The 24,528-nt window shown below is 37.9% G+C and overlaps 2 protein-coding genes across 2 annotated transcripts; one reads left to right on the forward strand and one right to left on the reverse strand.

Annotated features, from left to right (window-relative positions):
• Window positions 1-2,528: 2,528 nt before the first annotated feature.
• On the forward strand, window positions 2,529-11,258 carry tnfsf10l3 (tumor necrosis factor (ligand) superfamily, member 10 like 3). Its single transcript, XM_084136816.1, has 5 exons — window positions 2,529-3,036; window positions 6,386-6,535; window positions 9,259-9,295; window positions 9,470-9,562; window positions 9,848-11,258. The coding sequence occupies exons 1-5, from the start codon at window positions 2,782-2,784 to the stop codon at window positions 10,303-10,305; spliced, it is 993 nt and encodes a 330-aa protein (XP_083992942.1). The 5' UTR covers window positions 2,529-2,781; the 3' UTR covers window positions 10,306-11,258.
• clcn5a (chloride channel, voltage-sensitive 5a) lies at window positions 11,251-23,992 on the reverse strand. The gene is made up of 12 exons (XM_084136815.1): window positions 23,928-23,992; window positions 22,797-22,982; window positions 20,881-21,026; window positions 18,832-18,931; window positions 18,409-18,719; window positions 18,117-18,323; window positions 16,850-16,930; window positions 16,211-16,756; window positions 15,093-15,279; window positions 14,593-14,991; window positions 13,564-13,780; window positions 11,251-13,437 (listed from the first exon to the last, which is right to left on the reverse strand). The coding sequence occupies exons 2-12, from the start codon at window positions 22,939-22,941 to the stop codon at window positions 13,347-13,349; spliced, it is 2,430 nt and encodes an 809-aa protein (XP_083992941.1). The 5' UTR covers window positions 22,942-22,982; window positions 23,928-23,992; the 3' UTR covers window positions 11,251-13,346.
• Window positions 23,993-24,528: the final 536 nt, after the last annotated feature.

Consider the following 24,528-nt stretch of genomic DNA (forward strand, 5'->3'; position numbering starts at 1 on the left):
TTAATTATACATGAATTTAAAATCGATTTAACCAACTGATTTATCACAAAGATCATTTTTATTCAAGATTTGCACTGTGGCCAGTTCCAGTAAAAAAAAAAGCTGAGTTATGATAGGCCTATACAATCATAACAGTTTATATTGACCAAAAGTCAAATCTATTTTCAAATTAATTTTCTGAAAAAAAACCCTCTTATTATCAATTTTCTGTATCATATTTAAAGGTAATAAGGGTGTATAAACTCATAACATGATATTTTGTGTTTTTCCACTATACTATACTGTTATTCATATTTCCAGTTCTTCCTCCAGTAGGCTACAGTAATCTCATCCTGGCTTCGATGCCCAGCTGTTCTGTCTGTAAGATAGACTTCAGAATTCCCCCAGTTGTCCTGAGGAAAAGCTGAAGACAGCTGCAGATATACAGTATATCTGCCCCTTAAAAGAGGTGTTATGCTGTGCTTGGTACCATAGACTGTAAAAAAAGGCTTGGTACACAATAAAAAACAAGCTACTTTAAACCCTAGAGCAGGACAAACCATTAAGTCTGTCGACTAACAATCAGATACAAATTATTCCTTTTTTAACCTTTTAATGAAGAATTAAACATTTCATGTTTAAAAAAAAATCACAATTTGATCAAATATCTGCACATATCTTACATGCATAGCCTGAGTGAAACCAAAACATGAAAAACCTGACTGGGATTTAGTTGGCCGTTGCATTGAAATCATATAGATTTTAGATATAGATACTTTTATTTTGCAAATGAGTTGTTATTGTGACTTTCCCTTCTCCAGCTGTTGTCAGCCCCTCCTGTAAAGCTGTTGTATGTGGGTGTGGGGAATCAGGGGGCCGCTGTAACTCAGAGACTGCAACTCAAAACATCTGTCTCCCATCACCATCATCATGCATGAACAGGAAATCAAATAAACACAATCTATACATGTATTCCCCCCTAGTTCTATTGTTTGTTGCTTTGATTTAGGAAACATCTTGGGATGGTATTTGGCAGTAAGCTATGAACAGAAAAAACAGGAAACAACTGGTAAACATACCATGAGTCTCTGCTTGGTGAATAAATTCCAGCTATTAAGCTGTTAGGATAGGCAAAATGACTACACTGAAGATTTATTTTTTTATTTAAACATATTCCATTGAATTAATTTGCCTTGGTTTGTGCCTTATTACTTTAGAAATCAAAACATGTTGCAAGAATGTCCCTTTAATAACAGTTTTAATTAAAGATAAGACAAAACAGTCTGACCACATTTAAAAAGCAGATTTGCTGTGTGAGATACTAGTGTGTTTAATCTCTCCTTTGCAATATCAGCTGTATACATTCATCTACAAAATACAGAAAAACACACATAGAACAAAGAAAAACCTGCATGCTCAATACAAAATATAATAAATAATCTTCAAAGGTTATGTATGTGTACTATGCACTATATGTAATTTTTTTAATTAGGCATAGTAATTGGCTTTTTGATTACTTTTAGATTACTTTTGGCCTAACTCATTTACCACATTGAACTGAATAGAATAATATTGTACCATATTGATATAAAAATACAAAGAGAAAGAAAATATAGCCTATTCCATTCATACAACATGGAGCGCATTAAATATTACATTAAGTCAGGGTTTCCCAAACTGGTGTTCATGAAGGAACTGCAGGGGGTTTGTTAGTTTAATGAAAAGCTAATAATAAATCATACAATTTTAAAATAATACAAATTATAATAAAAATGTGTTTGAAAGACAAAAGCCTTACAAACACATCGCAATGTACATGGTTAAATGACTGAGTTATAATTCAAATAATAATCAGTGTGTTCACCAGGAGTTTATTCGATATGCAATGTTGAGAAATGATTTCTGTAAATCCAGTGGTCAAATGCTTTGTGTGGCCTCTCAGTTTTCCATGTAATTATAGGCACATGAATAGTAGCCGGTCTGTGTGTGCAATTTCACAAAACTAGAAGACTTTCTGAATGTATAAGCAATATAATTTTTTTTTTTTTTTTTTAACATGAAAAATAATTATGGAGAAACAATAGAATTATTTACTGCCATTGTGTGAATGTAATCATGTAGGCCTAATAAATAAAAAAGTAACTAGTCTGATAACGAGTAGCCTATTTTAAAAATGCATGTTTGAGCTGTCTAACCTGAAAAAATATCTTATGTCAGTGTGATTGTTTTGTCTCAAGATGCACACCAGTATAAAAGCTACTTAAATGTCTAAATCTAACTACTCCTGTCTTAATCTAAGAACGGTTTGTGAAACCAGGCCAATTTAATCTAATTTAAGTTTTTACTTAATCGTTTGAATCTGATTACGTAATCAAGATTAGTAGCCTACATCAGTTACTATTGTGTAGCTTATGTGCTAGACTACTGTTTTATTATTTATAATTATTATTATTTTATTACAGCCTCTACACAGCGTGGAAAACAGAGTGCAGGCTACAGCAGATGTAACAAACAGCAGGTAATAATAATTGGAGGCACGAGGAGGTGTCAAATGAAAAACGAGAGGGCAGGATGGAGAGCGGATGATATTGCCAGTCCATCGTCAAACTCTTTCAGTTGTTATTCCGCGCTGCAGCGTGTTTTTACAGCTACGCCGCTAACTTATTTTCACTAAAACGCAGGATTTACTGGAACCTCATTTTGCCTCTAAGATGATATTCTTGTCATTCAAACCTATTTGTCTCCTTGGACTCCTTGTCTGTGGTGGTAGGTAAAATCAAACTTCTTTAGTTAGTCGTAGAGATGGACATGGACTCTGCAGCCCCTCCTCAGCGCGTGATGGAGTCATTCGACAGGAATGCCGCGGCATCCGAAGGCAACTCCGAATATTTACAATCTGTAAGCAGCGAATCGAGCTCATTCATCATGGTTCAGCCCAAAAGTCGTCTCGAAGTGCCTTCCAGGATGTGGGTGACGACGGTTGTTGTAATCGTGATTGTCCTTCAAGTTGCCTCGACCACTGGACTCTTCATATACTTGAACATGTCAATGGCACAGGTAAAACTGCATGCAGCAAAAAGTTGTGTTACCTATATTGCTATTGATATTATTATTAATAGTGACTTGTGGAACAATTTATGCACTGTCTGTATCAAACTATATTGTCTGTGAAAACCATTCCACATGTAGGCTAACATTCTTCAGAACTGGAACTCTTGTAGGCAAATCATAATGGAGATCTTATGGAAAGCTCTTTCATACCCCTGCAGGCTGACATGCTGTCATCTTGGTATCAAGTTTACAAGTTTTCATTGTCAGCACTGCTTTTTCTTTGACTATAGTCTTGGGATGGGTAGCCTATTACTGCATTAATTTAGCTACCACAAGAATTAGGTCATGGGTCTTTGTCATAATGCATTCTGATACAAAGAATCAGTCAATACATTTTGCACATACAGTAGAATTGATGAATTCTTTACTAAAGCTTGTATTGAAATCATCTCAGGCTTTCAAACTCCACTAAAAGCTCTTTGGATGGTGTCCTTTGTATTCTGACACCTTCTTTATGTATTATGTGGGAAAGTTGTCAAACTCTTGACTGAAAATATCCTGTGGGGCAAGTTTGCATAATGTACTGAATATTAATGGTTTTATGTGTTATTAATATTGTTTCAGTAAATAATTTTTTCCTCTATTGGCTGCTGAAACAATCAAATGTGCCCTTTTAGCATTTACATGTTTTAAGTATTCATTAAAATAACATTAATAACATCGCTGTAATGTATCTCTCCAAAAAGTTATAATAAAATCATTGGTAAAGGACTTTAAAACAAGGCTGAAAGTGGTCTATGAAACTCCCCTCAAAGATAAAGAAAGATTTGTGCTCTCGGCTAAATTTTAATTAAATCAGAGGAATGCTGTCAGATTTAATTAGCAAATTAATTACTTAGAAATCCTCTCCTTTATGAGCGCTCAAGGTCAGTGGTTTTGAGTGCGAGGGTTTTGCAGTTTGGGTCACATGTGATGAGTTAGACACAATACACAAGGGGCTCTGAAAACAATTATACTGTGAAAAAAAAGTCAAATGCAGAAAGCCTTAGTGAACTTCAAATATCTGTACCGTAGCCATTTTTTTCTTATCATAAGGACTGGGCTCTGTCTAAATAGTTTTCCATTGCGGTAAGCCTTCCCCCTAAGGCTTCTGCTTTTTTAGTGTGTGTGGCTATAGTACAAGTATGTAGAGCACAGTATTATCGTAACTAGAAAAGGCAATTTTCTGATATAATTTCCTCATATTATTATTTTGTTCTTTAACCCTTCTAAGCTTTCACTAACTTTCCTGAAATAGTAACAATAAAATGATGCACTTTTTGTGTACTTTTAGGTTTATTTATTTTAGTTTATGTAAATGTCTCTATTTCACCATCATTTGTATTAAGCAAATACACAAGCTTTTGGAACTTTACTTTAGTAAAAGTATACACTTCTATAAGTTGAGACATGAAGAAAATATGAGAATTTATCATGTATTGGGTCCAGACAAAAATAAATAATGTTATGACAATAAAGGCCAGTAGATGGCTAAAGTGTTTTTATGCAGCTTCCTGCTGTGAGAATTCTAGATTTTATACTTAAAAAAGTTTTTTTTTTGCACTTTGGATGTTTTACAGCTTCACTCCTTCATTTCTGTTAGTATTTGTTCAACTTTGTGGCAGATATAGATTGTATTCAAACTTATTTAAAAAAATTCTCTCTGGTAGGGTCTTTCCCATTCGTTTCAGCCAAGGTGGGACTTTTTATGACCACTGAATGAAGTTATTTTATGAAGAATGAAGTTCACTGAATGAAGTGTCTAAAAAAAGTTAACTTTTTTTTTTTTACATATCTAAAAAAAGTCACCAAGTTCCCTTTCGAAGAACTTCAACGCTGCGTCATGGTGTTGAAGCTATTTGAACGCTCTCTGTGAACCGGTCTCTGAAGCATGTGTGCATACACGCCAAATTCTGATTGGCTTCGGCAGTCGGATGATGTCACAAGCGCGCTGACAATCTATAAAAGGCCGCCTGAACAACATGTCATCAACTCTTTTGTCTTCAGGACTTTTGTGAAGTGTCCAAGCAAAGATTGCTAGTGTGGGTTTAGAAAATGTGTCATTTCCTGAACAGAAGAGGAGAGTGGGCAATACCGCCACTCCCGTCCCACTTCCTCATCTATCACCATCTCCCGGTACTTAGAGTAGAGAGGAAGCTTTCAATGCGCTTCCTATGTAATAACATTCGAATGGTCTGTTCCCAGAAGAGGAAAGTGGACATAGTAGTTCCCCATTTTCCCTACTCCAATACATGGATTATGGAAGCAGTATTTTGCACTTTCCTTGTGATGTGTGAGAGAAGGTGCTGTTAACAGAAAAGAAAGAGTGGGCATGACTGCTAATAGCATCCCACTCCCTCATCTGTCACCACTCCAGCAAGGACCTGGAGGTGATAGTAAGGACATACTGGTGGGAACTATGTTAACACATTTCCTGACGGTTCGCGAGGAGTAAAGTAAATGACAGAGCATAAAAAGAGTGGATTTAACTGCCATTAGCGACCCACTCTCTGTCCTCCCTCCAGCACATTTTGTAGGTGTATATTATGCATTTAGCATTCCCTTGCTTGAACTGTGAGGTAAAGGCAACCATCAGCCGACGAGGGCCCTAGGATACCTGTCTAACAGGTAGAGTGCTTCTCTAGTGGTTCTGCGGTGAAAGTCTTTCGGTAATAGGACACTTTAGAGAGAGAAGTGGTTCTTATCGCCATGGGCATCCCACTATCTCCAGATGTTTTCATTTTCTCACCCCCTCCAGATGTTTAACACGCTTCCACTTTTGATCTAGAGCATGTGATTTTTAGAGATGCCATGGGTGTTCTACTCTCGGGGTGGTCTCGCCAGATCTCCTGAAATTACCTCTGCTATTATTTCTCCTTGAGTAGAATTGAGGGTTGCTCAAAAGATGTTTGTTGCCATACTTCAGGCATGCCTTCCTTCAGACAATCTGGAGCTAATGCTGTGTTGTTCAGGCGCCCATTTATAGACTTTCAGCATGCTTGTGATGTCATCCGACTGCCGTAGCCAATCAGAGACTGGCGTGTATGCACATGTACTTCAAAGGCCGGTTCACGTGGAGCATTCTCATAATGTCAACACCGTGCGTGACGCAGCGTCTCGTTTACCTTCTCAGGGAACCAGGTTGCTTAATGTTTTTTTTGTGCATTATATAACTGTAAAGCTAAATTCATATTTGAGTTATGAAAGTTTTGTAATGTATTCCTGAGAAAGAAAGCTGTTTAGGATGTTTCATCACATGAGGAGACATCAAATATTTTTAAGTGGACTGGTGAATTGAGATCGGTGTCATCGACAGGCTCGGACAGAAGGTGTGGTGGAGGAGCTGAGGTGTCTTGGTCTTCTGAACGCTATGGAGAAGGAACAGGATGTACCTGATGACCTGGTTCAGCTCTTTGGGGAGCCATGCATTAAACTAGCTGAAGGACTCAAAGCCTACATCTCCAAGGTAAAGAGATACGGCATTTCTTAATAAAACATGCAAAGAAATGCTGAGGGACTTATTTAAAACAATCCAACATAAAGTTTTACTGATTTATTTCTCCCACACGGTTGCTTTGAACCTTTTGCCAAGCTTTGAAACTGGTAGAATGTTTATATTATCCAAGAAATCCTACAAAGATGTTACATATAATTCTTTTAGACTTGAAAGCACATTAAACATGTAAGTGCAGCAAAAGCATGCTCTGATTCTTATCACTGATGTCTACTGTATAAATGGGAATGAGTCTGTTTATGGCATTTTCAATGGCATTTGGACCCTTTGGATATGCACAATACCAGTGGGAAAGTAGCTGCAGAAAACCACAGAGCCCTGGGAACCTTTAACACACAAAAGCATTCAGCATTGCTTCCTCTGAAAACTAAGTTATTTAACAGATTTCTGGGGGCTCATTTATAACCGTTGCGTACGCACAAAACAGGCCCTGAAAGAGGCGTACGCCACTTCCGACGCATAAGTTGTGATTTATAAAAACAAACTTGACGGGAAAATTTGCGCACCTGCACCTGAACTCTGACCCATGCGTACGAACGTTTTGGAGATGGAGCAATTTGGCGACACCGATGGTGATCTGGAGTTAAGCGTCTTTTTGTTCACTTTTAGACAGAAAATCTAAAGAAAAAATACAAGATAATACAAATATAATTTCACTCACCAAGCCTGTCACTTGAAGCAAATCTCTTCTTAAATGTCCTCGCCAGCGAGCGTGTTGAGACGTTTAGTGAAACTGACGCAAATAACAGTTTAAATAAATAAAATAATGATTTAAACTATGTTTTACTTCTGATATAAACATTTAGATTAAATATGCCATTCAAATTAATGGAGAACACTTAAACATGAAATCATTACTGAGAAGTTACAACATTTTTTATATTCGAATTCAATCAATAGAAATATTTGTTGCGGATGCGATGTTTTTGAACACTTTTTCTGTGGCGTGCTGTGTTTTAATGTTTTAACCACAGAGATAATTGCTTATCAAGATAATACAAGATTGTCTGAGAAAACAGTTTCGTGCAAATAATGCCCAAGGCCTATCTGTTTCCAAAAATATAAATCAATTAAAAATACTATTCAGCCAGTGGAAAAGATGAAATGAATTTTACACTATTTGATTTATGTATTCAAAAACAAGACAAGGATAGGCAAGTACATGATTTTTATTAATGTAATGTGTCTTGTACCATTAAACGTTATCACGTGGATGAATGATCATATGCAAATGATATGCAGATGAGGATATGCATAGTAAAACTAGGCGTTGTAAGCTCCATATATGGTTATTTCGGGGTGGAGACGCATGTGCGCACAATCTTCCGCTGACTGGGATTTATAAAGTGAATTCTGCGCAGGTGCTGGCGTACGAACGGTTTTATAAGTCTGAATATTTTTTTGCGTACGTCATTTTTGGCTTTCGGGCGCACGTACACTTTTAGTAAGGTTCCTACGCACAGTTTTATAAATGAGACCCCTGGTCACTTGTAAGCAATTTTCAATCAACTAAGTTTTTTTTAAAAATTGCACTCATTCCTTTTTACTCAAAAACTTTAAGAAATGAATAGTATATTTGAAAAAGCTAAGACCAGTCATATCAGTAACCTAATAAAAGTTGTTTATTTAACATGGAGTGGATCTCCTCATGGGGGCGGCCATATTGAGATCACATGATTAGCTGAATACTACTCGCTTTACCTCCATAATCCCCCTATTATTGGGCACTATAGCTCACTGAATAAATCAGTCATGGCTGATTGTGAATAGCGCATTATACAATAGCTGATGATTTTAAATTTTGTGTAATGCTGCATCTACAACACTAGTGTAAAGGCCCTTATACTTCTAGCGAAATCAACGAACGAACAGAACAAAATTAGGCCGAAACGATGTTCGTTTTGGAGTTCGAAACAGCTTGCCAAAGCGAACTTTCTGGAAAAGTTCGCTCCGGCTTGCTAAACAACCTCATACTACCATGTGTTCATGGACCATGAACACACTGGAGAGCAGCTTTACAGTAGAAAAGTTGTACTTCTGATGAAACAAGACACTGACTCTGTTTTTCATGTTTAAAATGGCAAAGCTGCTAGATTTTCAGCTATCTATTGTATAAAGTGCTATAGAAATAAGCGTGACGTGACTTTACTGGAGTGCCGTAGAGCTTGTGCAAACATATCCACTATGCTATGAACAGATACTTTTCTTATGCTTTGTTAAAATGCTCGCTGTTTTCTCAATTTTGTTGTGTGTTTTTTTTGTTATTGAGTGAGAGGAAAGCGCACAGCACAGATTTACATATTCATCTAACCGTTGCTGTCAGCCGTGTGTGCGGCTTCAGATGTTTTGATAACGGTATCGCTGCTCGCGTATTTCGAACGCCGTTTTACCCCTAAACAAAGAACAAAAAAGAACTTTGCCGTGAGTATATCAGGGCCTTTAGGTTCAGTTCACACACACATTGAAGCTTGTTCTGTCTCATCTGTGGATTTAATGTGATTGTTCCATTCCGGTGTTCCAGAAAAGAGCTGGATTGTCTTTCTGTCATGGACTTGAATGTGGAAAATGCTTTAGTGAAGTTTACCACTTTTTTCAACCCTAGTAGCAGAAATTACTTTTTTAATGCTTTTTTCCAACAGACCTGAGTATATTCTTTTTTTTTTGGTCTCTTTTAGGTTACAGAAAACATAATCTCCAAACACACCTTTCAAGGTAACATGAAACCACAGGAATTCAAGTGTTTTCCTCATCGATTAAAGAACATCTTTCTACTGTTGCCTGAACTAACCTACAGTCTCTTTTAAAATTCAGTAATCTATATTTTTTTTAATGAGTTTATATGAGTTGCTTTGACTCGTTCGCTCTTTGTTCTCGACTGTTTTTCAGAAAGAGTCGCTATCCCTCCACGTACAAAATTACTCACCACTGGCAGCCCACGGCCGTCAGCTCATCTTACTCTCAGAGACAGTGGACTGCAGGGTGAGTTTGCCAGCATGTTTGGGTGTGTGCATTACAAAGGCCTTTACTTAGGTCAGCAAAAACAATCTTCTGGAAACAACACTACAAACCACTACCAATAGGAATTCAGTAACATAACAAAACATGTCTGACTCTTTACTGAACAGATATCTCACCAAAAAAAAAATGTGTTCCACAAATGCGTTGTTGTGGTCAAAAACAAATTTCAGCAGAACCAGGAATGAGCAATGTTTCTCTTCACTGAGGTGATCAAGTTCTGTTGCATCTTCTTCCTTACTATACCAGGTACGACATCTTTGACCCCCCAGACCGACCTTCACCAGTCCTGTCGCCATCCTGTCCGTTCCTGGGGGAACCAAAGTTTTGGTTCCCACCTGCACAACATGACCGTGTCCAACGGCCGCCTGCGTATTCCCAGCGCAGGCCGCTACTACCTGTACGCCCAAGTCTACTTCCGTTATCTCACCCTCTCCATGGACAGTTACCACTCTGGATCTGTCAGCCACCAGGTGGTGCAGTGTGTCTACAAGAAGACTGCCTATGCTCGGCCTATTCAGCTCCTGAAGGGTGTGGGCACCAAATGTTGGTCTCCAGACAGCGAGAACGCCCTTCACTCCATCTACCAGGGCGGCCTGTTTGAACTTCGTGCAGGTGATGAGATCTTCATCTCGGTGTCCTCTCCCACAGCTGTGTATGCAGAAGACTCCTCCAGCTACTTCGGGGCCTTCCTGTTTGACCTCTGAGGGAAGCAGTTGGGGCTTGTGGTCTCATTCCAAGGGAAATTGTTTCAGTCTGAGGGCCCCACATGGGAACCATGAAGAGAGGGAAGCACAGATACTCCACAATCTGATGGGTTCAAATGGCTCTGTGATGAGCAAACAACTCTTATTTTTCAGAAAACCATCTTGTTATTGTGGTCTTTGATGAGGAAGACCATTTGGCCTGAGTTTTATATGGACATTTAGGCTTCATTAACAAGAGTGACTCCCATCTGAATGGGCAGATCATGAGAAAATCTGTGAGGGCTTTATGAAGACAAACCTGACGTTAAACATTTGGAAGACCTGAAAATGATGACAATGACCTTCACTATTTAACCACATAAAAATAATTCCTTAAAATTAAGACTTTTTACCTTGAACAAATGCACAAAATGTTGTGCAAGCTGCTACTAAAAGTGCATACAAACCATGCCAGATTAATAGACTGCTTCTTTTGATGGTTTTTTTTTTTCTTCTTTTAAATAAATGTTATGTTTATATTGTTCATTCTTTCCTAAAAGGAGTATGACCACCCACGGATGAGAAGTCTCTAATTTAGGAAATTGGTTTGTTTCACTAAGCACTAAGCCACCCATACTGTATTATGAGTCAAACATGTGTCATTCACTTATGTCTGAAGTAAAAGTCTAGCAAATAATCTAGAGCCAACATGGGGAAGATTAAGAGTGAGACATCACATGACTCATATTTTTCAAAACAAGCCAAAGTGAATCTAACCTTTGTTAAATAATGTCCTTTTTTGTTTTTATTCCAAACTGAAATATCTAGGACAAGAGCGTAACCTGTTAATTTCTCTAAAATCTCAATTCTGATCCAGGGAACATTTTTTCAGTAATTTCAAGAAACAACAAAGGAGAAAGTTCATCACCAAATCTCACAATCCACACAGAAAAGAAACACTGAAGAGCATGTTACATGTAATTTTATTTCATGTAGTGCTTATGAATAAATTACAATGATAATGTGACATTCATATTTAACACCAATGGATAATGCTGAAATAACAAAAAAGTTTACATAATTTAAACAATAAGTACAAAGCACCCAACAAATGATTTCTGGCTTCTATTACATTATTATTATTATTATTTTCAAATAAAAGTAGTACACAATGCTCTAAGATGTTCTTAATAAAGTGGCCGTTAATATTTTGATTAAAAAAAATGGAAATACTGTGGAAGTTATTTAAGGACTGAGAACCAACCAACCAATTGAGCCACCGGAGGAGTTTCAAGTACAGTTTATAAAGGTCTTAGCATTCATTTTATGTCCCACTGTGAATTAACATAGTGGTTTGGTAGGCTAGCAGAGAAATTCAAATGATTAAAAGAGGTTGAACCAGATAGATGCAGGCTTTAACATTAAAATGGAAACATCTGGGTTCGTATGCATATCATGAAATTACACAATTCAGATGACTACATTTTGCATGCTCGGGTTACATTTGGACATGCACGTGATAGGAATATAAATGGTACATGCAATGCATACAAAGAGCATTTGTAAATGGAGAAAACTTGGGCACCATTAAGTCGAGCCTCAGAAAATGTTAATGAATGGATAATTAGAGAGTGTGCTAACAGAAGCCATTCAGAATTAAAGGGCAAATCTGACTTCTACTTACTGACTTAATGGTATAATGTAATGCATTTGCATTAATCGCATGTTCATATTGTCCAAAAATCACTTGCATAGGGAAATGCTACATACTCTGTAGTTTTAACAGTGGTTTTAAGAGCACAATGTTTGATAACTACATACACTATTGTTAAGAAGTTTGGGGTCAGTACGATTTTTTAAAAATAATATAATACTTCAATTTTAGAGGGATGCATTACATTGATCAAAAGTGACTGTAAAGACACATATAATGTTACAATAGATTTACATTTCAAATTAATGCTGTTTTTTTAACATTCTAGTCATCACATAAAAAAAATGTACCATGGTTTCCACAAACATATTAAGCAACTGTTGTCAACATTAATAATAAGAAATGTTTCTTGAGCAGCAAATCAGCATATTATAATGATTTCTGAAGGATCATGTGACACTGAAGACAGGAGTAATGATGAAAATTCAGCTGTCATCACAGGAATTGCAGTAGTATTTCACGATGTTACTGTTTTATTGTATTTTTGAACAACTAAATGCAGCCTTGATGAGCATAAGTGGCTGCTTTCAAAAAACATGAAAAATCTTACCAACCCCAAACTATTAAATGGTAGTGTAAAAATGAAGTTGTAATTTTGAAAAGTGCATGTAATATGCAAACATATACATAATGAGTCTTTTAATGCATCATCGCTAGGCAGAAACTGCACAGTGCTGCTTATGACTGATTACAAAATCTGGAAATGTAGCAAAGACTTGACAAAATGAGGAAACTGAATCATCATCATAAACTGTTAACACTCAAAAAAATAATTGAGATCATTTAGCCCGAGAGCTTTTAGATGCTGGAATACTTGCAAGTGCTCCTTCAAATTACTAAAAATGTGCATGAACATGTAAACAACAAACAAAGGTTTTAACTGATGATTAACATCCATCGCATAGTGGAAGAAAAATATGCAATGATTGATATCACTAAAAAACTGCCTCATAAAATCTAAAACCAAGGTAGGTGAATGTATGTGTTTAAACAGAGTAATGCTACAAAATGTTATGATTTCCACTGTTTCGTCACTTGTCTGTGTGGTATATATTGTGATATGTTTTGATGTTAAGATAGGGTGGCTATTTGCAAACACCAAGACTTGGTTGCACTCAGTCCCACCTCTTAAGCTATTTGCTGGAGTGCATAGAACACTTCTGAAGGTTCTCCATCCTGAAGTTGTAGTGCCTGCACCAATGAGGCCCTAAAAATGGATTCACAGTGTGAATGGACGCAAATCCAGTACTGGCAGTTCTGTAGTGCAAATCATTTGGCCAGACTGGTGTTTTCTGCCCAGTGGGTTGTTTCAAACTAGCTGGTGTTTCATGACAGCCAGTTTGGCACTTCAGTTGAAGAGAATAGAGTCAGGGTCTCGGTTGGCCATCTGGGCCATGTGTTTCAGAATGTCTTTTTTGGTGATGATGCCCAGTAAACGCCTGTGGGAAACAGGAACAGATAATTATATTGAGCTAACGTGAATCTTCTGATGTATGTAAATCATGGACACACTCGAAAATATTTTTCAGAACTGTAAAACTAAGCTAAGCGAACCAAGCTTTTACCCGTTGTGAGTGACGAGACACTGGCGCAGACCCAGCTTGCGAAAGATGTCCACCACAATGTCCATGGCAGTGTGGTCTGTTACGGTAAATGGGCTGAGATCCATGATACCACGAAGCTTCAACGGGGGAGGGCTGTTGGGTGGCTGTGGAGGTGTGTATTCAGTGAAGAAAATTCGGGAGGCGCTAACCACACCTTCCTGCCGCTGACGAGCATTTTCTGCCAGAGGGAATGGAGAATAATAAACCTTCTCATGAGAGACCTATAATTCACATGAGCCCTATAATAATACAGTAATAGAAGGGGATAGTTCACTAAACTAGGGCCCTCATATCCGTCCTAACCTGTATGACTTTCTACTGTGTAACTGCTGAAGAAGAATGAAGAATGTTTCAACGTTTTTATCCATACAATGAAATGTGCAAAACAACGACTATAATTGTATGAACAAAAAACTATTTGGTGTCTTAAGGCCAATTCACACCACACTAACAGACAGCGACAGACGGCAACGGACACTTTGTCGGGTTTTGTTGGACATTGAGGGGTTCGCTTGTGTTGAGAAAGCAATCCGACACAACAGATCATGTACCAAGCTGAACCAAAAGTCACCACGTAAAAAGCAGCAGTGTCTGATTCTGTCGATAAGCACATTATTTACTCTTGAACTGTCCTCTAATTGCTTAATTACTAGGATGCTGATTATATACATGTTATCAGTTAGAGTGGGAATGAAGGCTTATATACATTCGTAAAAGTGTGTGTAAAGAAAGTCCATGGAGCTTGTTAATCCATCTTGATGGATGCCACTATGAGCAGAATCCTGACATTTAAACAGTGCACTCTGACCAACGAGAGGACAGTCATGATGTGACTTGCCTTGCGAAAATTAAACGAACCCATAAAAAACTGCAACATTGTAAAAATTTAAGTCCCTGTTTCGGAACAAGACAAACAATGTACAATGTGGTCTGAAAACTGCAAAAGAAAGAAAAAATAAATAAAATCCCCCTAAAGCTGTTATCTCTTACCAATAGAGATGACCAGATCCCTGCGCTGCACAAAGCCCACAAGTCTCTGAGACTCATGTGAGACGACCACAGGGAAGCCGCTGTATGACGTTTCAGCGATGAGCGACTCTACTTCCTCCACGCTCATCCCGTCCTGTGTAATCACGGAGAGTGGGGGGTCGCTACGGCGAGGTCGCATCACATCCATGGCCAGTGTCTTGTGGCTGAACTCCTCCTTAGACTCCAGGAAGGGGTAGCCGTTGAGACGGATGTGAGCCTCATAGATGCCCTCTCGACCCAGAGCATCTGCCACCCATTTACTAGTCATTGTGGCAGCCATGAGAGGTACGATGTATTCCAGACCGCCCGTTAGCTCAAACATGATGACCACCAGAGAGACGGTCATACGAGTCACACCGCCTATGAAAGAAAGACAGGCCTGGAAAAAAGGCACCTGGACAAGCCACTAATGGCACATTTTTGACAGAATAGAGTTTAAATAGAATTGAAAAGATTCTTACCCAAGCAGGCAGTGGCACCCACCATAGCATAAAGGCCTGGAGTGATGCAGTCCGCTCCAGGTGAGCACCAGCCTCTAAAGATTACCCAGTCGTGGTGGTAATATGCCAGCTGCTCCATACCCACACCGAGCAGCCTTCCTGCGATCGCTCCCACAGCCATACTGGGGATGAAGAGACCAGAGGGCACCTGGAGGAACACACAGGAGAAGACACTACAGACAACGGCCTGTGTAAACATCAAACTATTCAAAAAGGAAATGGAAAGTGTGTCAAGACCTTGGGAGACAGAGGGAGGGAGGGAGGGGTGGATAATGGAAGAAGGGAAGATAGAATGGATTAAGAAAGAAAGAAAGAAAGAAATGGATGGAAGGAAGAATTAATGAATGCAAAAAGAAGGACAGAAATAAAGAAATGGATGGAAAAAGAAAGATAGGATGGATGGATGGATGAAGAAAGAAAGAAATGGAAGAAACAAATGAAGGAAAGATGGATAGAAGAAAGAAAGAAAAAAAGAATGGAAAAAAGGACAGAAACAAAGAAATGGATAGATGGAAGAAATGATGGACGGATGAAGGAAAGAAGGAAGAACAGAAAAAAGACAAAGAAAGAATGGGATGAATGGATGGAATAAATAATGGTAAAAAGGACAAATAAATAAATGGATGGAAGAAAGGAAGATAGGGTGTATGGATGTATGGATGGATGGATGGACGAAGAAAGAAAGAAAGAAAGAAAAAGAAAGAAAGAAAGAAAGAAAGAAAGAAAGAAAGAAAGAAAGAAAGAAAGAAAAACAAATTGATGAAACAAATGAAGGAAAGATGGATTGATGGAAGAAAGAAAGAATGAAAAAAGGACAGAAATAAAGAAATGGATAGATGGAAAGGATGGATGGATGAAGGATAGAAGGAAGAACAGAAAAAATACAAAGAAAGAAAGAATTAAAGAAAGAAATGGAAAGAAAAAGATTGGATGGAAAAAAGACAAAGAAAGAAAGAATGAATGAGAGAAAGAAAAAGAAATGGATGAAAGGAAGAAAGAATGGTAAAAAAGGACAGAAATAAAGATGTAAGAAAGGAAGACAGGATGGATGATGGATGTAAGAAAGGAAGCCCCAGTACCTTCATGCCGAAGGTCACGACGGTGATGAGCATCTTGAAGATCAGGGCGAGTGAGAGCTGCCACATGGCTGTGTACACATCATGTCCCGCGGGCCTGTCGGGCAGAGCGTCGCTGCTGCTCTTGGTGACGCTCACGTTGGCGTAGTTACACAGCTGTGAGGAGTCCAGCAGACCACAGTCGTTGAACAGCTCAGAGATCAGCTCGCTGGTGCTCATCCGGGTGTAGCTGTTGGGGAACGCCAGCAGAGCAGTGACCGCAGTAACAACCAGCACCTCCAGCACAGGGTAGTGACCCAGCCGAGTCGTCTTACGCCGGCGGCACCACGCAATGTTCGCGCGGATGAAGAAAGCTCCCCAGATCCCCCCGAAAATACCCAACAGGATGAAGGGTATGAGCTCCAGCAAATGCCAAGGGGAGTGGAACTCCACATAGAAGAGCACCAGCCTGCTGTTCCCAAACGGGTTGATGGAGCGAAGGGTGAAGGCCGCCACCAACGCAGCAAAGAAAGAGCGCCACAGCGTCTTCAGGGGGAAATAATAACTCACCTACAGGAAAAAGAGAGAGCGGGACTGCTCATTCAAATGACACTAGATAATGCTGAGAGTATGCAAACAGAAGTTTGTTAGGAGCATGCTTGCCTCTTCCAGACTGAAGAGAACGCCACCGATCGGAGCGCCGAAAGCTACTGACACCCCAACGGCTGCTGCGGCGGACAATACCTAATCAACACACACACAGAGAATGAGAAGTCAAGCAATAGACAACAAGGATTAACTTGGATCAACAAAGGCCTCAGATGTCAAAATAAAACGTGATCTTATGTTTGGTCTCATCTTCATGATGTCGATAAAAACATTCTCACAATGAGTCACGTATAAAACAGAAAACCACAAAAACAGGCAACTAGAATGTCCTTAGCGGCAAGCCGCAAAAATGTAACAACAAATGCAACAAATATTTATAGGGAGTGACAGATGGGAGATAGAAGTTAAAAACAGGGATCATAGTCTTTAGTCACACAGAGGAATAAGGGAAGTTCATATTATATTGGATATGACAAGGGTGTTTCTTAAAGGGATAGTTGAAAATGATCCCATAATTTGATCACCCTCAAGCCATCCTAGGTGTATATGAGTTTCTTCTTTCAGCCAAACACATTTATAAATATCCTGGCTCTTCCAAGCTTTATAATGGGAATGAATAGAGCCTGAGATTTTGAAGTTCAAATAAGCGCATCCATCCATCATAAAAAGTTAAGACAAATACCCATATTTAAAACTTTTACCAGTCCAAACAAAAAGGGCTAGGCAATAAACTCAAGCTCCTCCAATACTTCTCTATAAAAACTTCTAATTTGTGACCAGTGTTTTGTTTTGCTCTATCCTCTGCGCTTCTGTGTTTGTCAATACGTTATGCGTCGGGTCAAAAGTCACTCTTCCACCGGAACTCGACTAACGTACGGCTGTGATTATAGTATATAAAGTTATAAATATGGATTTTTTTTAACAAAAAACGCACCGCTTCATTTCAGAAGGCCTTTATTAACCCCCTGGAGTCGTATGGATTACTTTTATGATGGATGGATGCACTTTTTTGGGCTTCAAAACCTCAGGCTCTGTTCACTCCCATTATAAAGCTTGGAAGAGGCAGGATGTTTTTACATATAACTCCGACTGTGTCAGTATTGGGATAATTTTCATTTTTGGGTGAACTATTGCTTTAAAGCCAAATGTTTATTTCTCAGACATAGAATGGGTGGAAATGAATTGGTCATGAAAAAACTAAATTATCTATTGTTACTTTATTCATATTGAATAATAATAATAATATAATTCAACAACAAAAAAAAATGTAAGGGGGATTTCTAATGGGTAAAAAGGCATCAATCACATTTACTCATCATACCTCTCGTCTCTTTGCCTCATTCTTGCGGTACTTGGTGAAGAGGTGGCACAGGATGTTTCCACAGCAACAGGCCACATGGACTAGAGGCCCTTCTTTGCCCAGACTGAGTCCAGATGACACAGCCAGCACTAGGGTGATGGTTTTAATCATAAGAGTCCATTTACCCAGGTAGCCCCTGATGATAAACCCACTCAAGATGGTCTTGATCTAGAGGGTCAAACAAAAACTGTGATATTCACATGTGATATTCTAATATTAAATATTATACAGGCACTGAAATTCTTTAGCTTACCTCAGGTATTCCAGAGCCACAGGCATACGGGGCAAAGGCCCTGACTAACGATACAGCCAGGAAGGAGAAAAGCAGCGCCCAGCACACATACATCAGGTAATTCATGATGTAGGCGAAAGGGCCGTCATTGCTGCCGACGATGAGCTCTGCCCAGCTTTTCCACTGAGGGCATTTGTCTCTCTCCTGGAAGGTCGTCTCATTGGAGTTCCAGCAGCAGTGCTCATGATTGAACCAGAAGCCGTTCAGACACACTCCCTCCTTCAGATCAGTCATCCAGTGGGCAGAGATGTCGATCCCACCAGCCAGGGCACCTGGAATCAAACAGAACAGCACATGCTATAAAACATCACGGTAAGGCCAGGTGTTTGCTCTATAATCACTCCTCATGATACTTCTGCTTTAATATTATAGAGACGAACCAACCTGACATCAGTCCCACGAGCAGCATGAGAAGCCAGCCGGAGAAGGCGTCACTGATGCTTTTCAGCAACGCCCAGGTTGACTCTTTACTCTTAGTAGCAATCTATCATGAAGAGAAACAGAAGATCACAGACAGTCAAGTCACCTTTATTTATATAGCGCTTTATATAATACATATTGTTTCAAATAAGCTTTACCGTAATAAACAGGAAAATAACAATCAATGATGCAAACTTTAATTACGAGACAAACTCAGATTCAGTGGTGAAGCAGCTCTACAGAAGATGGAAGAGTCATTATGAACATTATTCAGCTCAAGTCAGTTCAGTGTTCGCTCAGTTTATTTCAATAACTGTTATACACACATATAACCGATACACTCAATAACTGATACACATAACTGTCGCTGTTGCAAAATTTGTCAATTACGAAACAAATTCGATTCAGTTATAAAGCAGCTCTACAGAAGACAATAGTGTCATCATCCAGGCCAATCCATTGTTCAAGTTTTGTTCTCATGTGATAGTGTCAGTACAGTCAGCCTGATGTTACTGAATATGACGTCTTTTAAAACCCAACTAAAGCCCTTTTTAGACAGGACTAGTTTTTCAGGGCGCTGTTGGAGAAATTTGTGTTTCAAAGACGTACTTTGCGATTTTAATCCTGTCTGAATCTGCTACGTCTGTGTTTTTCTCACACAACCTCAGTAAAAAATTCCAGGGCAAATGACCTGCTGTTTTTCGGCGAACTCAACGGTCCTCTGAGAAATCCAATCCCGTCCGAATGCAAAGAGTAAGATACTTGTCCAGATTTCTCTGCTCACTTATTTCTTATAAATACCCACTGCTATAAACTCATGAAGTTTACTTAAATGTTTTTTTTTATTATAATAAATTAAAATCATATCAACAAATAACAAATTAAAAGACATATACGTGACACAGAGCTTCTGTTATGGCCACATCTAGAAAACACACACTCCCACTTCTGTAATAAACATGGAGATGTTAATCCTGTCCGAATCGGCACATGAAATCACAGACGTCGAGTGATAAGAATTGTAACTCAAACGTCGTTTAGAAAACTAGTCTCATCCGAATAGGGCTTAAGCAAGCCAAAGGTGACTGTGGCAAGGAACTCTTTCGGGTGATGGAAAGGCAGAAAAAACTATAGGAGAAACCAGACACGGGGTGGGGGGCAGTTCTACTCTGGCCAAATGAATGATGTGTGACAAGCTTATACACTACAGCTCAAGTGTTTTTAATTGGTCGGGATACACAACATGCAAGATTCATTTCTTTCCGAGCATAGTTGAAAATGATCCCATAATTTGATCACCCTCAAGCCATCCTAGGTGTATATGAGTTTCTTCTTTCAGCCAAACACATTTATAAATATCCTGGCTCTTCCAAGCTTTATAATGGGAATGAATAGAGCCTGAGATTTTGAAGTTCAAAAAAGCGCATCCATACATCATAAAAGTAATCCGTACGACTCCAGGGGGTTAATAAAGGCCTTCTGAAGAAAAGCGGTGCGTTTTTTTAAGACAAATACCCATATTTAAAACTTTTACCAGTCCAAACAAAAAGGGCTAGGCAATAAACTCAAGCTCCTCCAATACTTCTCTATAAAAACTTCTAATTTGTGACCAGTGTTTTGTTTTGCTCTATCCTCTGCGCTTCTGTGTTTGTCAATACGTTATGCGTCGGGTCAAAAGTCACTCTTCCACCGGAACTCGACTGACTAACGTACGGCTGTGATTATAGTATATAAAGTTATAAATATGGATTTTTTTTAACAAAAAACGCACCGCTTCGTTTCAGAAGGCCTTTATTAACCCCCTGGAGTCGTACGGATTACTTTTATGATGGATGGATGCACTTTTTTGGGCTTCAAAACCTCAGGCTCTATTCACTCCCATTATAAAGCTTGGAAGAGGCAGGATGTTTTTACATATAACTCCGACTGTGTCAGTATTGGGATAATTTTCATTTTTGGGTGAATGAAAGATGATGTTTAAAAAGTCAGAAAGATTCAACTGAGTATTGTCACCTCTCTGTGGCGATCTCGGTCCTTAGATTTCTCCCGGACCCAATCGATGGTGTTGAAATCTTCATATGTGCCGACCCCAGGCACTGGCTCATCTAGTAAATCCATCAGTTTAGGAACCCCATTAGGCCCAGCTCCATATGAACCACCTGCACAGATAAACAAAAAAGATATATACATGCAGGTTAAAAGTGCTAATAAATAACAAGTTGTGACAGTTATAGGCCTTAGGTGTGACCATAAATGATCACAAGAGCCCTTTATCTGAAACATTTTCTACCAAAAAGACCAGAGGGGCCTGAAGACCTGGATTTGCACTTGTCACTTAAACCTGCTTTTGTTGAACAAGGAATTATTCATGTCAGAAGTCAAGGGCTGGGATAATGTCATCAAAATCAACTCTCTTATGCACAACAATGGACATTCAAAAGATTTTTGTATGGTTTTGAAAGAAGTCTCTTATGATAACCGAGACTGCATTTATTTGATAAAAAAACAACAACAAAAAACAGTAAAAACAGTCATAATATTGTGAAATATTATGACAATTTAAAATAACAGTTTTCTATTTTAATACATTTTAAAATGTGATTTTAAAATATATCAAAGCTGAATTTTCAGCATCATTACTCCAGTCTTCAGTGTCACATGATCCTTAGGAAATCATTCTAATTTGCTGATTTGATGCTCAAGAAACATTTCTTATTATTGAAAACAGTTGTGCTGCTTAATATCTCTGTGGAAAGGAAACTGTGATCATTTTTTTCAAGATTATTTAATGAATAGAAAGTTCAAAAGAACAGCATTTATTCAATATAGAAATCTTGTGTATAGCATTACAAATGTCTTTACTGTCACTTTTGAACAATTTAATGCATCCCTGCTAAATAAAGGTATTAAAAAAGAAATTTGACCCCAAACTTTTGAACGGTTGTGCACAGTGGCTCCATTCACTTCATTTCCGATGTATATTTTAATCATTTATTATTATTTATTAAATATATATCACTACTACTAGTAAATATTTTTAAATATTATATATAAAATTTCAATGCAGCATTATTTGTGAGCAGATTATGCATTAACATTTACATATTATTATTATTATTATGCAGTGTAAGTCATAGGTGGTGCACATTCCTGTTCCAGTGTTCACGGTTCTTCACGTGACTTTCATAAGAATGATTTTACTAGTACCAAGAACAGGAAATAAACTTACTCAACAAAAAACACAGCAATAAAACTAGCTATGGTTAATAATTATCTACCTTCTAGAAAACAAAGCTTAATTTTATATTAATTAATACGCCATGATGTGTGCATAAGGACACAAAGAGTACAACATAAAAGTAACCCATTTTTGTTGCGATAATCACAAAATGTTAGTGTTTGTGAAAAAAAAAAAAACCATAAAATGTGTGGAAGTAGCAAATCACACAGCAGACACTACAAAGCAACTAGAGGAAGTTCAAGGGAAACGAATGGATGTAAAAACCTGACACCGGTAAAAATATGAAACTAGCTACAATAGAAAAAACTAGAGGGGACACTTTGATCTCTTTGATAAAAAGGATTTATGTGAGGGGGGGGCGGCAAATACCAAAGTTGTGACCTCAGCGAATTCTCACCACTATTTTCTCACAGACACACAAACACCAGAGACCTATTCATTACACATTTGCCCCCAAAACCTATATCAAATGATGAGAGAAGGAGAAAAAACTATGGGAATCTCATGAATGACAATAAAAATGAAGAAAAGAATGAAAATGAATAAGGATGGCAACTACATTGGAGAAATAATATGACATATATTGTCACCTCTCCACATCATCATTGTCACTGTGGCTATTTTCGATCCCCTTTGTCTCATTTGACTATAAACACAACACTTGAGTTTGGGTAGATCTGGCACTCACCTGAGCTATAGTCCCGGTCTAGAGGAGGTACGTCATCTGTGCTGGAAAAGTCCAGCGTGGCTCCTGCGATCTCCACCATGTCCTCATCGCTGGTTCCGCTCTGCAGGCTGTTGAAGCTCTCACTGCAATAGCCAGTGTTGTCCATCGTTCCTCCGGACTGCGGAGGACATAGAAATGTCCTTTGACCTGAGCACAAGAGACTCCATTTGAGTTAAAGCTTGACAGGTTACAACCTACTATTAATGTTTACCTTGCAATTCTTAGACTGAATAGTAACAGCATATTTACATTACGACTTTTTAATTCCATTTATTAGGATTCTGGACTATGAGTAATAAAAAGCGGATGTACTCTGAATATAGAATTTATAATATTCATAAAGAATTTAATAATAATATTAAGATCTTATTTATTACCAGCAAACCTATGCAGAAAATGAATTTCAAATCATTACTATTAACTCTCTTTAGCATTCTTTTTCCTTTTTTTTTCTAATTTTGTATAGGTTTTAAAAGTTTACAAGTACAGACAAGGGTACAATATTATAAACAAAAACAAAAGACAGAAATAAAGTTGAATAAAACACTAAACTATTCGCAAATATTACCAACTTTCTTATTTTTCAAACTTAATCTTGTTTTCAGGTATCGTTGAACTTCTGCCTTTAAAATTAAAAGCAAAGAATTATTTCCCCCATATCTACATATCTTGCAGATTAGATTAAAGGTTTACCATCTGAGTTACTAAACCTGAGCTAATGACATCAGCAAACTTCAAATATGGGTCATTTTAGCTTAGCCAACTAGCTTGCAAAAGAAGTATGAGTAATATGTTGGCAATATGGTAAATGGCAGCAAAATGGAGTAGAAAAAAAGCGCATGTAACACCCTTCCTAATCTGATTCAAGCTCGCAGCAGTGGGGGACTATGACAAACGTACAAAAATACTCATAAGCCTGGTTAGAAGGATAGCTAACGTTATAAGGGCTGCTTGCTAACCAGCTGTAATTTTCATAAACTTAAGAACCGTGGCTTAATGGTACCAAGTTAAACTATTTCAGAATATAATTATAATTTTAACATGCCGTATATTGCCTGTACTTTGGTTAAAGAAAAACTAGTAAACAATTACCTTGTTTGCTATCTCAAGCGCAGATGCCAATGACGTACAAATTAAGACATGTAGAGCCGAGTGCCGAGACACAAGATCTTGTGTGTAGACTTCAGCATTCGATTAAGAGTGTCTCTGAAAGTTGGCCTCTGTCACTACTGTCCAAAATCTAGCTTTTATCTACCTCAGACAAAAAAAAGTATAGATATAAAACCTGTTATGTGCAACCTTGTGACGCTTTCTGGTGTTTTTTTTATTTTTAATGTATTGATTATTTCTTATTTATTTTCGTAAGTTTATACATTTTGTAATTAAATTTAATGTTATGATTAAAAGGTGTGATTTTATTGTAATCTTAGGTGTATTCACTTTGTAAAATTAAGGCTACATTTTAAATCATTGTTTATTTTGATGTGTTGATTAACATAGGCCTACCAAAGCACATGTTCTTGATTATAATTTTAACTGCAGTGTTATTTTATTTTACATTTAAAGTTAATATTATTTTATCAATGTTTTTTTATTTTATTATAAACACTAATTGGCTACTTAATCATTACAAATGTGTAATTAAAAATATATTTAAATGTTTGACATGCAAATGTCAATAGAAATAACATTA

The sequence above is a fragment of the Abramis brama genome (assembly GCF_963993115.1).
Source record: "Abramis brama genome assembly, chromosome: 15".
NCBI lineage: Eukaryota > Metazoa > Chordata > Actinopteri > Cypriniformes > Leuciscidae > Abramis > Abramis brama.

Bases quoted from the DNA above. Each gene is read 5' to 3' on its own strand.
- tnfsf10l3 (XM_084136816.1), top strand. From the start codon at position 2,782: ATGGACATGGACTCTGCAGCCCCTCCTCAGCGCGTGATGGAGTCATTC. The intron at 6,536-9,258 runs GTAAAGAGATAC...GGTCTCTTTTAG, and splicing joins TCAAAGCCTACATCTCCAAG to GTTACAGAAAACATAATCTC. The intron at 9,296-9,469 runs GTAACATGAAAC...ACTGTTTTTCAG, and splicing joins CTCCAAACACACCTTTCAAG to AAAGAGTCGCTATCCCTCCA.
- clcn5a (XM_084136815.1), bottom strand. From the start codon at position 22,941: ATGGACAACACTGGCTATTGCAGTGAGAGCTTCAACAGCCTGCAGAGC. The intron at 18,932-20,880 runs GTGACAATACTC...TCTTCATGATAG, and splicing joins ACCGAGATCGCCACAGAGAG to ATTGCTACTAAGAGTAAAGA. The intron at 13,438-13,563 runs GTAAAAGCTTGG...TGTTTCCCACAG, and splicing joins TGTCTCGTCACTCACAACGG to GCGTTTACTGGGCATCATCA.